Source organism: Danio rerio, chromosome 14, assembly GCF_052040795.2.
Source record: "Danio rerio strain M-AB ecotype USA chromosome 14, GRCz13ab, whole genome shotgun sequence".
In the NCBI taxonomy this organism is placed as follows: domain Eukaryota; kingdom Metazoa; phylum Chordata; class Actinopteri; order Cypriniformes; family Danionidae; genus Danio; species Danio rerio.
In genome coordinates this window covers 2,638,243-2,654,715 of record NC_141034.1, presented here as the reverse complement: position 1 = coordinate 2,654,715, position 16,473 = coordinate 2,638,243, and the positions used below count along the sequence as shown (strand labels likewise).

The 16,473-nt window shown below is 37.3% G+C and overlaps 3 protein-coding genes across 3 annotated transcripts in view; all 3 read left to right on the top strand.

Annotated features, from left to right (window-relative positions):
- Positions 1-4,382: 4,382 nt before the first annotated feature.
- The window catches only part of pcdh2g1.1 (protocadherin 2 gamma 1.1), a 226,530-nt gene continuing 214,439 nt past the window's right edge, over positions 4,383-16,473 (top strand). The window contains exon 1 of the mRNA NM_001444385.1: positions 4,383-6,803. Coding sequence (NP_001431314.1) covers positions 4,383-6,803 — 2,421 coding nt within the window. The remainder of the gene's footprint in view (positions 6,804-16,473) is intronic.
- Positions 7,976-16,473, top strand: part of pcdh2g1.2 (protocadherin 2 gamma 1.2) — a 222,937-nt gene continuing 214,439 nt past the window's right edge. The window contains exon 1 of the mRNA NM_001024174.3: positions 7,976-10,540. Coding sequence (NP_001019345.3) covers positions 7,976-10,540 — 2,565 coding nt within the window. The remainder of the gene's footprint in view (positions 10,541-16,473) is intronic.
- pcdh2g2.1 (protocadherin 2 gamma 2.1) lies at positions 12,383-14,758 on the top strand (the record flags this gene model as incomplete). Its single annotated transcript, NM_001024175.3, is given in 1 exon segment — positions 12,383-14,758. A coding segment is annotated over 1 exon segment (2,376 nt), but the record flags the coding sequence as incomplete, so codon positions are not given.

Below are 16,473 nucleotides of genomic sequence, written 5' to 3'. Positions count from 1 at the left end.
AGTTGTTGATGGTGCCGTGGCTATTCGAGTTTTCCTTTATGTGGAACAGTGGGATTTGTTGTTGTTGTTGTTTTAATTAGCCTACTAAAATGTCTGTAAAAAGTTGTCTTAAACACAGTAAACGCTGGCCTGTTTTTTATCTTATTTTTCACACTTCAAAAATGATAAAAATTATCATTAATTTTAAGGGGTTTTCCACAAAACTATAGGCTACTCTCAAGATGGATTAGCGATATCTTAATTTCTTTTTGGATTCTGCACTTTAAAAATCCAGGTTGCCTTAAATGTTTAAGCTGTATCAAATTAACCTTATGAGTCCATTTATATTATTTATATTATGTTAAACTGACTTAAAACAGCTTGCGTAACTTATAAAGTTAAGTTACAACATGATAAACTTAGTTTAATAAGTTACAATAAACTAAAAATATATGCATTTGAAAAAAAATTAAAATATCCGCATTTTTCGCTGTGTGGTTGTAAAACGTTTTATTTATTTATTTATTTTGGTGTCTATATTTTTAAAACCTATATTTTTTGTAAATTCAATAAGGCACCGTTAACACATTTTACGAGAGATAAAGTTGGTTGTAGATTCGGATATTCAGACATTATCCTTAAAACATAATTTCAGAAAAGTATTATTTGCAAATTCTAAATAGGGAACTCATAAAGGCAGCCAATGACTATCAAAGTACAACATTGTTCAGTATTATAGTCATACTCGCATGCTAATTCCGATGAAATATTTAAAGTAGCATTGTAAACAATATAGAGACTTCTAAATGAACGAATGTGCGAATATGAAACCAACTTTACCTCTATCACATTTTACCAGTGTTGCCTACACATTTTCAGTGGTCAAAACCCAAAGGTGTGTCAGTTTTATATACTTGATTTTTTTAAAGAGAAATTATTTTACTAATACTATTTACTATTTACTATTTTAATAATACTAGAGATGTATCTCATTTTAATATGCAATTGTTTTATTGAAAAAAGACGAGATACATCTCTCTTTTTTACATTGTTCGTCCTACACATTCATTTTTAAAGTGAAAATTATATTAATTAATAAATTAATACAATTTAATCAATTTATTATTATTTGTATTATTTGTATTTGTATTATTATCATCATCATCATCATCATCATCATCATCATCATTATTATTATTATTATTAATATTATTAGCATTATTATGATGATGATGATTATTATTGTTATTATTATTAGCATGATTATGATTATGATTATTATTATTGTTGTTATTATTGTTATTGTTATTATTATTATCATTATCATTATCGTTATTATTATTATTATTATTATTATTATTATTTTTATTATTTTCAATATCATCATTATTATTAATATTATTATTATTATTATTATCATTATTATTATTATTATTATTATTATTATTATTAAAAACTTTAGAGGATTTAAGAGTCTGATTACGGCTGAAACGCGTCATCACCGTTTTGTGAGAAGGGTTTAATGCAGTGCAATGTCTGAAATGAGAGGCTGCAGAGGAAACTGTAATTCCCCACTCGCTCACTGCACGCCGCTGCTCTTCTCCGTTTGCTTGTCTGTTCAGCAGTCCAACAGCAAGGATAAATGCCCAGCAATGAATTATAGGCTATGTTTTATATTTAAACGATATAATGTAAACATATGCATTTAAATATTTTATTTTAGAGTTTCTGCACCGTTTTTGGGAACCTTGATGTAGGACACGCGATCAAACATCAAAGAAAACGGAAACGAGTCACGAGAATGTTTGAAGGTAGGCCTACGTCTTGTGCACAATGTCATATAGTTCAGTATACATACATTTGGAAAATTGTGTGTATGATATGTATGCATGTACACTGAAAAATGGCTCAGATCAAATAGTTTGCAAACAGTTTATATGAGCTGAATTTAAACAAACAAAGTTGAACATTACTAAATTTATTGTGTTTGTTTAAATTCAGCCCATATAAATTGTTGACAGTCACTTACCTTATATAAATGTAGTAAATCCAATAAATTATTTTCCGAATTAGTCAGTGCATGTATCATCATATATATATATATATATATATATATATATATATATATATATATATATATATATATATATATATATATATATATATATATATATATATATATATATATATATATATATATATATATATATATATGTTCAATGAGTTGGCGCTCACTGGCAAAAATACCAGTGAAGACATGCCAACTGCTGGTCAGCTATTATAGGAAGTGTTCGATTGTTGTAATAGCCAATAAAGGATTTTCTATTGATTATTAAGAAGAGTATTAATGATTTTTAACCAGTCACTTTTTGTTCAAAGATGAATAAAAGCTGAGATTTTTCTTTTGTTTTTCACCACAATGATATCTCGTGTACATATATTATTATCCTTTGGCAGAAGATTGTGTCATTTCCTATATCTTGGTCTATATCCTGACCATCTATTGAGAGAGTTTTTTAACGTTGCAATATTTATTGTCACTAAAGTTCAGTGTTATAATTCATTTTTTTATTATATATATATATATATATATATATATATATATATATATATATATATATATATATATATATATATATATATATATATATATATATATATATATATGGATTTGTTAATTCTCAGAGCAGTGTATTCTCATGACATTTGTGGTTGTATCTATATTTATGAGGCAGAGTGGTGTATGTCGCTGTCCGTGGTGCTGTACAGTGAGTGCTTTGTGGATGGGTTTTCAGCTGAAGCAGCATACATTATTGCAGTTCATTATATAGTTTGGAAACATTTCCAGCTAAAGTGCACATTGAGACAGGTTGTAAATTTATTTGTTGTCATCTAAAGTGATTTTTCAAAACCTAGGAAATTCTAAATGTGTTTCCATCTGTATAAGAAACACCTTGATGGCAGTGCTATCTTATATAGTCATTTCCAGTCAAACAAACAAACAAAAAAATCTAGTTGAATAAAAGAAACTTTAGGTGAGAATAATTTGCCAGGGATACGAATAATTTATATATTAGAGAGATGTATATAGAGAGAGTTTTTAATGTTGCAAATTCTAATGTCACTAAATGTCAGTGTTTTCCTGTTTTCAGTGTTTGTATTTTTTGTATTCTTATTTTACATAATAGTGCTAATATTGACATTTTGTTGTCTACTTTGCATCCATGAGGTGTTTAATAAGGCATAAATCTCTTAGGGTTGTTATTTGTCAGAACAGTGTATTTCTGATTAAGTTTATGATTAAGTCTCTCCATTTATGAAGTATAGCAGTGTATGTTGCTGTCCGTGGTGCTGTAGAGAGTGCTTTGTGGATGGTTTTTTAGCTGAAGCAGCATATTTATTCACAGTATAGCCCAGAAATATGAATCTGATTAATAAGGAATGAATTTCTTGGGATTCTTAATTCTCAGAGCAGTGCATTTCTCAGGAAGTTTATGATTGTATCTCCATTTATGAGTGTGTCGATGTCCTTGATGCTGTACGGTGAGTATTTTTGGATGGGTTTTCAGTTGAAGCAGTATGGCATTGCAGTTCATTGCATAAATCAGAAACTTTTTCAGCTAAAATGCAAGTTGAGGCAGGTTGTTAATTTTTTTGTTGTCATTTAAAGTGATATTTCACTTCCTGAGAACTTCTAAATGTGTGTTTACATCTGCTTAAACATGTTGATATCAGTGCTGTCTTGGATATTTATTTATAAAGCAGTTAACATTTGAAGTGGGTCAAAGCTTTTCATGAACGTTGTCCTAAAACTCTTAAACAACACCCATTTCTTAGGATAGCTGTCTCTGATTTACTTCATATGTTGAGTATTGTATATATAGGACTCTTTTAAAACGCATTATAAGACATAGTGCGCACCCCAGCATTTATTCCTGCAATTAAAGCGCGCCGCACAGTATATAAAAGCAGGCAGGTAGGGAAGGTTTTAAGGTACCAACTAACTAAAATGAGGATATTACATCTTCCATATTATTATCAGACCACATATACCACTTTAGAAGAGCTCGTTTTTTCCTCGGGCATAAATTTGAGCGTCTGACAGAAGCGTAAAGCATCACTAAAACCCTCCGCGTCCCTCTAGAAACACTGCCTTAACTCATGCTGTTTGAGTTGTGAATGCAGTTTCCTAGTTTAACGCAGAGTGTCGCTGTTCACTTATGCAATCATTTTGTTTGGAATTGCGCTTCACTCCACCCTGTTCCTGATGTCATGATCAGGGCTTCCAGCTCACATCCATGTGAAAAATCGTCGACGGTCACTCTCGGATCTTTATTTGAGTTTATATATAGTTTACACTTAGGTTTTTGTATTTTTATTGAATTTATAAGGTGTCTATTTGTATGTATCTCTATTTGGATTTTGGAGGTATCCGTGTTGCTGCTGAGATGTTTGTCCTTTTGTTCTTCGTGCTGATGGCGCACAGCGCTTATGGAGACGTGAGCTATTCTTTCCCGGAGGAGATGAAACGCGGATCTGTAATTGGGAATATAGCGAAGGATCTCGGACTTGATGTGAGCAGACTATCATCACGTAAGGCTCGCATTGATACTGAAGGTAATAGAAAGCGATTCTGTGATATTAATCTGAACACTGGAGAGCTGACCGTAGCGGAGAGAATCGACAGGGAGGGACTGTGTAATGAAAAAATGTCATGTGCTCTAAATTTCGAATTAGTCCTTGAACATCCACTGGCGATTAATCGTGTAACAATACAAATACAAGATATTAATGACAACACGCCTACATTTCCGAAAGATGCAATAAAGCTTGAGATTGGTGAGCATGCAGATAAGGGCGCTCGGTTCCGCGTTAATGAGGCTCATGATGCAGACATAGGACAGAATGGAGTACAAAGATATTCCATTGAAAGGAATGAGCATTTTATTTTATCTGTGAGTACAAAAGCAGATGGTGGAAAAAATGTCGAGTTGGTGTTAGACAAAGAGTTAGATCGTGAGCAGCAGAAAGAGGTGACTTTAATTCTGACTGCGGTAGACGGCGGTACTCCACCGAGATCAGGTACTGTAGCCATACACGTCACTGTGCTGGATGCTAATGATAATGCTCCAGTCTTTAGTCAGGCCGTCTATAAAGTCAGTCTGCCTGAAAATTCTCCTGTAGATACTGTAGTGGTGACAGTGAGCGCTACTGATGCTGACGAGGGACAAAATGGAGAAGTGACTTATGAGTTTAGTCGTATTTCTGGAATTGCTAAAGAATTATTCTACCTAAATGAGAATAGTGGAGAGATTAAAGTTAAAGGTCCCATCGATTTTGAAGAGGAAGTAAAATATGAAATGCTCATTGAAGGAAAAGATGGTTCTGGGCTTTCTTCGGACACCAAAGTAATTATAGAAATTTCTGATATCAATGATAATGCTCCTGTTACAGTAATTAAATCACTGAATAGTCCAGTTCCCGAGAGCGCGTTACCCGGTACAGAGGTTGGCATCATTAATGTGCAGGACAGAGACTCTGAGAATAACGGACAGGTGCGCTGCTCCATTCAGCAAAACGTCCCATTCAAACTCGTGCCTTCAATCAAAAATTACTATTCTCTGGTGACCACAGGTGAATTAGACCGCGAGCTGCTCTCTGAATATAATATTACAATTACTGCTACTGATGAGGGCTCTCCGCCTTTATCTTCCACTAAGAATATTCACTTGACTGTAGCTGACGTCAATGATAATCCACCTGTATTTCAGCAGCAGAATTACAGAGCTCATGTGCAAGAAAATAACAAAGCAGGCTCCTCTATTTGTTCAGTATCAGCTACAGACCCGGACTGGAGACAGAATGGCACTGTAGTTTATTCTCTGTTGTCCTCTGATGTCAATGGCGCACCGGTGTCCTCCTTTTTATCCATTAACGGAGACACCGGGGTCATTCATGCCATCAGGTCGTTTGATTACGAGCAGATGAAAAGTTTCAAAGTGCTCGTGTTAGCCAGAGACAACGGGTCTCCTCCTCTGAGCAGTAACGTGACCGTGAGTGTCTTCATATCGGATGAGAATGACAACTCTCCTCAGATATTATACCCCTCTCCGGAGGGAAACTCCTTCATGACCGAGATGGTGCCCAAAGCTGCGCAGGCGCGCTCCCTGGTTTCCAAAGTGATCGCCGTGGACGCGGATTCCGGGCAGAACGCGTGGCTCTCGTATCACATCATTAAAGCGACTGATCCGGGACTTTTCACTATCGGTGTCCACAGCGGAGAGATCAGGACGCAGCGGGACATTTCTGAATCTGACAGCATGAAGCAGAACCTTATAGTGTCAGTCAGAGATAACGGACAGCCCTCTCTCTCAGCCACGTGCGCACTGTATTTACTTGTATCAGATAACTTGGCTGAAGTGCCAGAACTGAAAGACATGTCTCATGACGAGAGCAGCTCCAAACTGACGTTTTATTTGATCATCGCGCTGGTGTCCGTCTCCACTTTCTTCCTGACCTTCATCATCATCATCCTGGCCGTGAGGTTTTGTCGCAGGAGAAAGCCCAGACTGTTGTTTGATGGAGCTGTAGCCATTCCCAGCGCGTATCTGCCTCCAAATTACGCAGAGGTGGAGGGCGCGGGAACTCTCCGCAGCGCCTACAATTATGACGCATACCTGACCACGGGCTCGCGCACTAGTGACTTCAAGTTCGTCAGATCTTATAATGATGGCACGCTGACTGCTGACCTGACTCTGAGGAAGACTCAGTCCTCTGTGGATGATCTGGAAGGGCTCGATGCAGAAATCACTGATTCGTTTCAGGTAGGACTGATGATTTATTTTATTTATTTCCAGCTCTGTTTGTTTTCTATTTATATATCACAAAGCTCTTTCAAGAGTTTTTTTGTTTTGTTTTCTGGATTAATTTATATTAACATACACTGATACATGTTGCCCATAGGCTACCAACAAATACCCGGCTTAACTTTTATTCATCTATTTTTTTTTATTCATTCATTCATTCATTCATTCATTCATTCATTCATTCATTCATTCATTCATTCATTATTTTTTTGCGATCAACTGAAACTTTAAAGATATTGTTCACTCAGAAATAATAAATAATAAAAAACAAATTACCTAATTCATTCTCCCTCTTATGGTTTCTAAACCTTTTTGATTTTCTATCTTCTGTTGAACAGCAAATTTAATATTTTCATATTAAAATACTGGTTGCTGGCACACATCGACTTGGTCAAATTCATTTTTACAATTTTGCCTCTCTCTGCATGTGTGGATTCTGCAATTTTTATGCAGTCCGATTCAGATGATGGCTTGCATTTCTTCCTGCATTATGTGGAATTTATAAACGGGAAAAGAAATATAATGTCTCACATATTCGGCTGACTGAGGCCTTTTGTAAATCATTGTAGACTGATTGCAAATGATATAGTGGTTTCTTTATTTGGAAATGACACACACACAAACAACATATGTCCATCTTGCTTTATGATGATGTGTTAGGTAAAACATATATTTTAGATCATTGAAGAAGTGCTTTTATTACTGATTTTATATCGTTTTGTATTAAGTCAATTGCCAAAGACAAATGTGAATCGAGTCTTCCAGGTTTTCCCGGTTGCTGTCCATGGTGCTGCATTTAATTTTGCTGTTAGAATATCTAGCTCTATATTTTAGCTCTCTAATGTTCCACAGATTTTGCTCCGTTTTATCCTTAGACTAATATGCATGCTACGGTTGTTAATTTACAATCTGCAGTGTTGCTACTGGCTTTTGTTTTGCTTACAAGCTACATAACAAAATCAGCATGTGTTGTTTGGTGAATAAGCGTAGATCATCAGACGTTTGTAAGCGTTTTTATTATCAAATGAGAGAAACAAACTCCATGTAGTTTCTTATTTAGACTCACAGCGTCGCTGTTCACTAGCAAAACCCTGTGTGATTTCCCTACATATTTATCCGCCCTGTCTGTGATGTCAAAGACTGCTGCGTGCTCACTTCTTTTAGAAAAATCGTCGACGGTGGCTGGATTTAGTCTGTTTCTATTTTATTTTTTTTACATACAACTGAATATTTGCTTTATTTTACACGATTGTAATTTTCTGGATAAAATTTATCATAAATTTCGCAAGTATTTGGAAGGGTTTGATGAAGCTGCTGAGATGTTTGGTCTTTTGTTCTTCGTGCTGATGGCGCACAGCGCTTATGGAGACGTGAGCTATTCTTTCCCGGAGGAGATGAAACGCGGATCTGTGATTGGGAATTTGGCGAAGGATCTTGGTATCGATGTGAAAAGGCTGTCATCTCGAAAAGCTCGTATTGATGCAGAAGGCAACAGAAAACGATACTGTGATATTAATCTGAACACTGGAGAGCTGACCGTAGCGGAGAGAATCGACAGGGAAGGGCTTTGTGGGAAAAAATCGTCATGCGTTCTTAAACAGGAGCTCGTGCTGGAAAATCCTTTAGAGCTGCATCGCTTTATTTTTAATATCGAAGATATAAATGATAATTCACCTCAATTTAAGGAGAGTGTAATTAAATTTGAAATTCGTGAGTCAGCAGACCAAGGATCTCGTTATTTATTAGATGAGGCTCATGATGCGGATATTGGTATGAATTCAGTGCAGACATATACTCTTCAGAATAATGAGCATTTTGTTCTCAATATTCACAATGGCGACAGTGGTGGTAAATATGGCGAGCTTGTTTTAAACAAGGAATTGGATCGTGAGCAGCAGAAAGAGGTGACTTTAATTCTGACTGCGGTAGACGGCGGGACTCCACCGAGATCAGGTACTGTAGCCATACACGTCACTGTGCTGGATGCTAATGATAATGCTCCAGTCTTTAGTCAGGCCGTCTATAAAGTCAGTCTGCCTGAAAATTCCCCTGTAGACACTGTAGTGGTGACAGTGAGCGCTACTGATGCTGACGAGGGGCAAAATGGAGAAGTGACGTATGCATTTGGTCATTTATCAGAAATCTATCAGGAAATGTTTTTCATTGATGCAGTGTCTGGTGAAATTAAACTAAAACACTTGTTTGATTATGAAGAGGAGACCTCTATTCAGCTGCCAATTCAAGCTAAAGATGGTCAAGGGTTAGCAAATAGATGCACTGTATTGATAAATGTTATTGACGTAAATGATAACGCACCTGTAATAGCAATAAATTCTCTGAATGTTCCCATCCCCGAGAGCGCGTTACCCGGTATAGAGGTTGGCATCATTAATGTGCAGGACAGAGACTCTGAGAATAACGGACAGGTGCGCTGCTCCATTCAGCAAAACGTCCCATTTAAACTCGTGCCTTCAATCAAAAATTACTATTCTCTGGTGACCACAGGTGAATTAGACCGCGAGCTGCTCTCTGAATATAATATTACAATTACTGCTACTGATGAGGGCTCTCCGCCTTTATCTTCCACTAAGAATATTCACTTGACTGTAGCTGACGTCAATGATAATCCACCTGTATTTCAGCAGCAGAATTACAGAGCTCATGTGCAAGAAAATAACAAAGCAGGCTCCTCTATTTGTTCAGTATCAGCTACAGACCCGGACTGGAGACAGAATGGCACTGTAGTTTATTCTCTGTTGTCCTCTGATGTCAATGGCGCACCGGTGTCCTCCTTTTTATCCATTAACGGAGACACCGGGGTCATTCATGCCATCAGGTCGTTTGATTACGAGCAGATGAAAAGTTTCAAAGTGCTCGTGTTAGCCAGAGACAACGGGTCTCCTCCTCTGAGCAGTAACGTGACCGTGAGTGTCTTCATATCGGATGAGAATGACAACTCTCCTCAGATATTATACCCCTCTCCGGAGGGAAACTCCTTCATGACCGAGATGGTGCCCAAAGCTGCGCAGGCGCGCTCCCTGGTCTCCAAGGTGATCGCCGTGGACGCGGATTCCGGGCAGAACGCGTGGCTCTCGTATCACATCATTAAAGCGACTGATCCGGGACTTTTCACTATCGGTGTCCACAGCGGAGAGATCAGGACGCAGCGGGACATTTCTGAATCTGACAGCATGAAGCAGAACCTTATTGTGTCAGTCAGAGATAACGGACAGCCCTCTCTCTCAGCCACGTGCGCACTGTATTTACTTGTATCAGATAACTTGGCTGAAGTGCCAGAACTGAAAGACATGTCTCATGACGAGAGCAGCTCCAAACTGACGTTTTATTTGATCATCGCGCTGGTGTCCGTCTCCACTTTCTTCCTGACCTTCATCATCATCATCCTGGCCGTGAGGTTTTGTCGCAGGAGAAAGCCCAGACTGTTGTTTGATGGAGCTGTAGCCATTCCCAGCGCGTATCTGCCTCCAAATTACGCAGAGGTGGAGGGCGCGGGAACTCTCCGCAGCGCCTACAATTATGACGCATACCTGACCACGGGCTCGCGCACTAGTGACTTCAAGTTCGTCAGATCTTATAATGATGGCACGCTGACTGCTGACCTGACTCTGAGGAAGACTCAGTCCTCTGTGGATGATCTGGAAGGACTCGATGCAGAAATCACTGATTCCTTTCAGGTAGGACAAAGGATTTCTTTAACAAAACTATTTAAAAGATTGTTTATTTATTTATTTATTTATTTTTATTTTTTTGCTTATTTTGTTTTGTGTTGGTTGACTGCTCTTTTTCTTAACTGTGCTCAGTTTATTTGCACATCGCCAAAGTTTTTCCAAAAGCTTTATCGTTTGAGCTACATTAACTTATTTTATGGCTCATTTGAAGTAACGAAAGTATAGGATTAAGTGACCCATGCGCATTATTTTTTGTAATCGTAATATTATGATGTGTTCTACAAAGCTTTTGACCTTTTTTTTGGGCAGTTTTGGATTAGCTATTATCAATTTTGTTGTTTATGTGTTTGCAACGTTTTTAAATGTTTTAGAGATAATTTTCGCATTTATAGGTATTATTTTTATGAATATTTCCGTCAGGCTGGTTAGTTTAAAACATTATTCATCTTCATGTTGTGTGTTCATGGTCTATGTGAATTCTGCTGTTAATAAGTCTGTGTTATAACGTAGATGTGTGATGTGGGTAATTTGGTACTTTTATTTATCGTTTGTATGTATTTTATAAGCTGTTTTTAAGTGCGTATTCCGCTAAGTAACGTTTTCTAAAAGTTTTTTATTTATTTATTTAATTTTTTTTTATTATTTGAATTAAAGGCCTGTGGAAATTTAAAAAATAGTTTGTAAACACACAACTTTTTTCCAACTTGCTTCGTAATCTAGTTGATTAAAAACTAAAGTTTTGTCCCAAATATATTTAAATGATATGTGATAGCTGTTCTTTTTAAACGTCACAAATGTTCTGGTTATTTTAGTTATAAATCATGATCGTAGGAGTGTTTGGATAGTGAATATATAGTTATATTACATTTTTTAGAACTGATGCTACAAAAATTAAATAAATAAATATATAAGAAAAGAAAGAAAGAAAGAAAGAAAGAGAGAGAGAAAGAAAAGGTGTCGCATTAGGGGTCATATTTATGTCATTCTGCTCCTTTTTGCTTGTTGCGTATTTTACAGATGTTTTTGATCCATTTTCATTTAATTTTATGGTTACACTTAATTACACCTTTGCATTATGTTTATCTAATAAATTACCTTATTTTGTTAATCTTGCTTTGCATCGGGAGATAGTTCAGTAAGATAAAACAAGTATTTCCACCATTTTTTATTTTTGAAACTTTCATTTTTTTTGATTTTTAATACTCAAATATAAACGTTGTGTATTTTTATTTTACTCTAGTAAGTTTTTACCATACTTGTACTTTTTAGTATAAATTCGCTGAAGATTGCGTTCAGGTTTTTGCTGTTGCTGTCCGTGATGCTGCACTGGCTGGGACCATTGGTAGTTTTCTTCTCGGTTGTATCTCTCTGTCCTTATGGCCTTTTACTTTTTGGTATAGAGTAATACTTATATATATATTTACTTGTTGTCTTTGTCTTGCGCTACAGATAGTTATTTGGCGCCTGGTTACGTTGCAAAATAAATGGAACATTTGCTAAATAAACTCTCGGCATCAATGCAATACAATGTTCTTTAAACACTTAAAGCTGTCAGAAGCTTTAATGTCTTGCAGTTTCTTTTTTCAACTCAAAGCGTCGCTATTTACCTGCAAAACCTTTACTAGGTTCAGTGCATATGTCTCCACCCTGCTTATGCTAAAGAGCTGCCAGTTCCTCAGTTACAGAAAATCGTCGACGGTGGCGAGGCCATGAATCACGCAGTTAGGCTGCTATTTTATACGTTTAACTGTAAATTTGTTTCGTTTTTCGTGTTAATAGCGGGATTTCCTTGGGATTAATTTTTGCTAAAAGTCTTGGGCATTTTAAAGGCTCTGCCTTGCTGCTGAGATGTTCAGTCTTTTGTTCTTCGTGCTGATGGCGCACAGCGCTTATGGAGACGTGAGCTATTCTTTCCCGGAGGAGATGAAACGCGGATCTGTGATTGGAAATATAGCGAAGGATCTCGGACTTGATATAAACAGACTGTCATCTCGTAAAGCTCGCATTGATACTGAAGGTAACAGAAAACGATACTGTGACATTAATTTGAACACTGGAGAGCTGACCGTAGCGGAGAGAATCGACAGAGAGGAGATTTGCGGAAAGAAAGCTTTGTGCGTTGTAAAACAGCAGCTCGAATTGGAAAATCCTTTAGAGCTCCATCATTTCATTCTTAATATTCAGGACATTAATGATTATTCTCCACAATTCAAAGAAAGTGTTATTAAATTCGAAATAGGGGAATCAGCAGACAAAGGATCTCGTTATTTATTAGAAGAGGCGTATGATGCGGATATTGGAATGAATTCAGTGCAGTCATATACACTTCAGAACAATGAACACTTTCTACTAAATGTTATTACTAAAGAACATGGAAGAAAATATAGCGAGCTCGTGCTGAATAAAGAGCTGGATCGTGAGCAGCAGAAAGAGGTGACTTTAATTCTGACTGCGGTAGACGGCGGGACTCCACCGAGATCAGGTACTGTAGCCATACACGTCACTGTGCTGGATGCTAATGATAATGCTCCAGTCTTTAGTCAGGCCGTCTATAAAGTCAGTCTGCCTGAAAATTCCCCTGTAGATACTGTAGTGGTGACAGTGAGCGCTACTGATGCTGACGAGGGACAAAATGGAGTTGTAAATTATGGATTTGGTCATGTTTCTCAAAAGATCCTGCAGTTATTTGTTCTTGATTCAGTGTCTGGTGTGATCAAACTAATTGGAACGATTGATTATGAAGATGAGAGTATAATCGAGCTTCCCGTTCAAGCCAAAGATGGTCAGGGATTGGCCAGTTATTCCAATGTATTAATAGATATTGTTGATGCCAATGATAACGCACCGATAATAATACTTAAATCTCTGAACAGTCCCATTCCTGAGAGCGCGTTTCCCGGTACAGAGGTTGGCATCATTAATGTGCAGGACAGAGACTCTGAGAATAACGGACAGGTGCGCTGCTCCATTCAGCAAAACGTCCCATTTAAACTCGTGCCTTCAATCAAAAATTACTATTCTCTGGTGACCACAGGTGAATTAGACCGCGAGCTGCTCTCTGAATATAATATTACAATTACTGCTACTGATGAGGGCTCTCCGCCTTTATCTTCCACTAAGAATATTCACTTGACTGTAGCTGACGTCAATGATAATCCACCTGTATTTCAGCAGCAGAATTACAGAGCTCATGTGCAAGAAAATAACAAAGCAGGCTCCTCTATTTGTTCAGTATCAGCTACAGACCCGGACTGGAGACAGAATGGCACTGTAGTTTATTCTCTGTTGTCCTCTGATGTCAATGGCGCACCGGTGTCCTCCTTTTTATCCATTAACGGAGACACCGGGGTCATTCATGCCGTCAGGTCGTTTGATTACGAGCAGATGAAAAGTTTCAAAGTGCTCGTGTTAGCCAGAGACAACGGATCTCCTCCTCTGAGCAGTAACGTGACCGTGAGTGTCTTCATATCGGATGAGAATGACAACTCTCCTCAGATATTATACCCCTCTCCGGAGGGAAACTCCTTCATGACCGAGTTGGTCCCCAAAACCGCGCAGGCGCGCTCCCTGGTCTCCAAGGTGATCGCCGTGGACGCGGATTCCGGGCAGAACGCGTGGCTCTCGTATCACATCATTAAAGCGACTGATCCGGGACTTTTCACTATCGGTGTCCACAGCGGAGAGATCAGGACGCAGCGGGACATTTCTGAATCTGACAGCATGAAGCAGAACCTTATTGTGTCAGTCAGAGATAACGGACAGCCCTCTCTCTCAGCCACGTGCGCACTGTATTTACTTGTATCAGATAACTTGGCTGAAGTGCCAGAACTGAAAGACATGTCTCATGACGAGAGCAGCTCCAAACTGACGTTTTATTTGATCATCGCGCTGGTGTCCGTCTCCACTTTCTTCCTGACCTTCATCATCATCATCCTGGCCGTGAGGTTTTGTCGCAGGAGAAAGCCCAGACTGTTGTTTGATGGAGCTGTAGCCATTCCCAGCGCGTATCTGCCTCCAAATTACGCAGAGGTGGAGGGCGCGGGAACTCTCCGCAGCGCCTACAATTATGACGCATACCTGACCACGGGCTCGCGCACTAGTGACTTCAAGTTCGTCAGATCTTATAATGATGGCACGCTGACTGCTGACCTGACTCTAAGGAAGACTCAGTCCTCTGTGGATGACCTGGAAGGGCTCGATGCAGAAATCACTGATTCGTTTCAGGTAGGACAAAGGATTATGGTTTTAAGGGCGTTTTGTTATTTTTATTTACTTATTTTATTATTTTAGTGAACTGCTGTTTTTTACACTGTTCTCAGTTTTTGTTTTTATTGGCACATCAAGTGACTTTTTCAGAAAGCTTTATCGCAGAGGCTGCATTAAAATGTTTTAATGTTCAATATTAGCAAAAGTATGAAATTAAGTGGTCCATGCACATTTGTTCATGCATTCGTAATATATGTGGCATTCACAACCTATTTGCACTTGTTTGGGCATATTATTATTTCTGGTATAGCTAGTATCAGTTTTTTTGTGTGTTTGTTCGTTTGCAAAGATTTAAACGATTTCAAGGATAATTATCGCATTCAAAATTGTTTTTTTTTTCACCCGAATCTTACAGTCAAGCTAGTTAGTGTAACACATTATCCATCTTCGTTGTCGTCTGTGTGGATTCTGCTGATATTAAGTCTGTGTTGTAAACTAGATGTGTGATAGTATGGGCATTTATTTTATTTATTTTTTTGGTAGTTTTGTTTATTTTTATGTATTTTATCAGCAGTTTATGAAGTCAGTAGTTGAATATTTGAAACGTTTTTTGACATCTGAATCAAAGTGGTGTGGCATTGTCTTGATAAATCTTTTTTTTTATTATTATTTGTGCGCACTAAATTTTCTGTCCAACTTGCTTCGTACTCTAGCTGCAGTGAGTTTTCTAAAAATGCTTTGCTCTTTAGCGTGCTCCCTTTATTCCTTTTGTCGTTTATATAAAATAATAGTTCTGTTTAAGTTTGTTTGTCATAATCTGTTTGAATAAATCTCAAATACATGTTATTTTGCCAAATAAAAAAGTGGCCACATTAATAAACAAAGCTGGATGTGCATTAGCTGTCAATTATATTGGCAGAAGTCGCAGGGTTAAGTGCAAAAAAAAAAAAAAAAAATACAGTGAAGAGAATTTGATTGAGTTAGTTTTGTTTTAATTATATTTAAATGATGTATGATTGCATTGTTTTCCCAGAGATGGGTTGCGGCTGGAAGGGCATTCGCTGCGTAAAAACGTTCTGGATAAGTTGGTGGTTCATACCGCTGTGGCAACCCCAAACTAATAAAGGGACTAAGCCGAAAAGAAACTGAATGAATGAATGATTGCATTGTTGTTGTTGTTTTTAATGAAACGTAACAAATGTTCATAATTGATTAGTTATAAATCATGTTCAATGATCATATTAGTGAACAAATAGTGAACTCATAAGTATAATATTAGTATTACTGATATTTAGAAAGAAATACAGGGTGTCACTGTATTGGGGTATATTTATTTCACCCTTCTCTATTTGAATTATTTCATGCACTTTACAGATGTTGTTCATCTTTTTCATTTTATTGTATATTTCCACTTTTACTAAACCTCTGCATGTCTGTCTATCTATTCCTTTATTATATTCAGTTTGCTTAGCGTTTGAGGATATTTTAGTATAGGATAGACTGAAATGTGTGTTTTTAACAGACATTTGTACTTTTAATTAAGGGGAAATATTTATAGAGTATCAGGTTCAGGTTTTCGCTGTTGCTGTCCATGGTGCTGCACTTGCTTTGACTTTGGTATGTTGCTGCTGTATTGTAGCTCTCTGTCCTTATGGCCTTTATATGGATTTTACTTTGTTATAGGGTTATTTACTCATTCTGTTTTTATCTCTTGCTCCACATAAAGTCGTGCT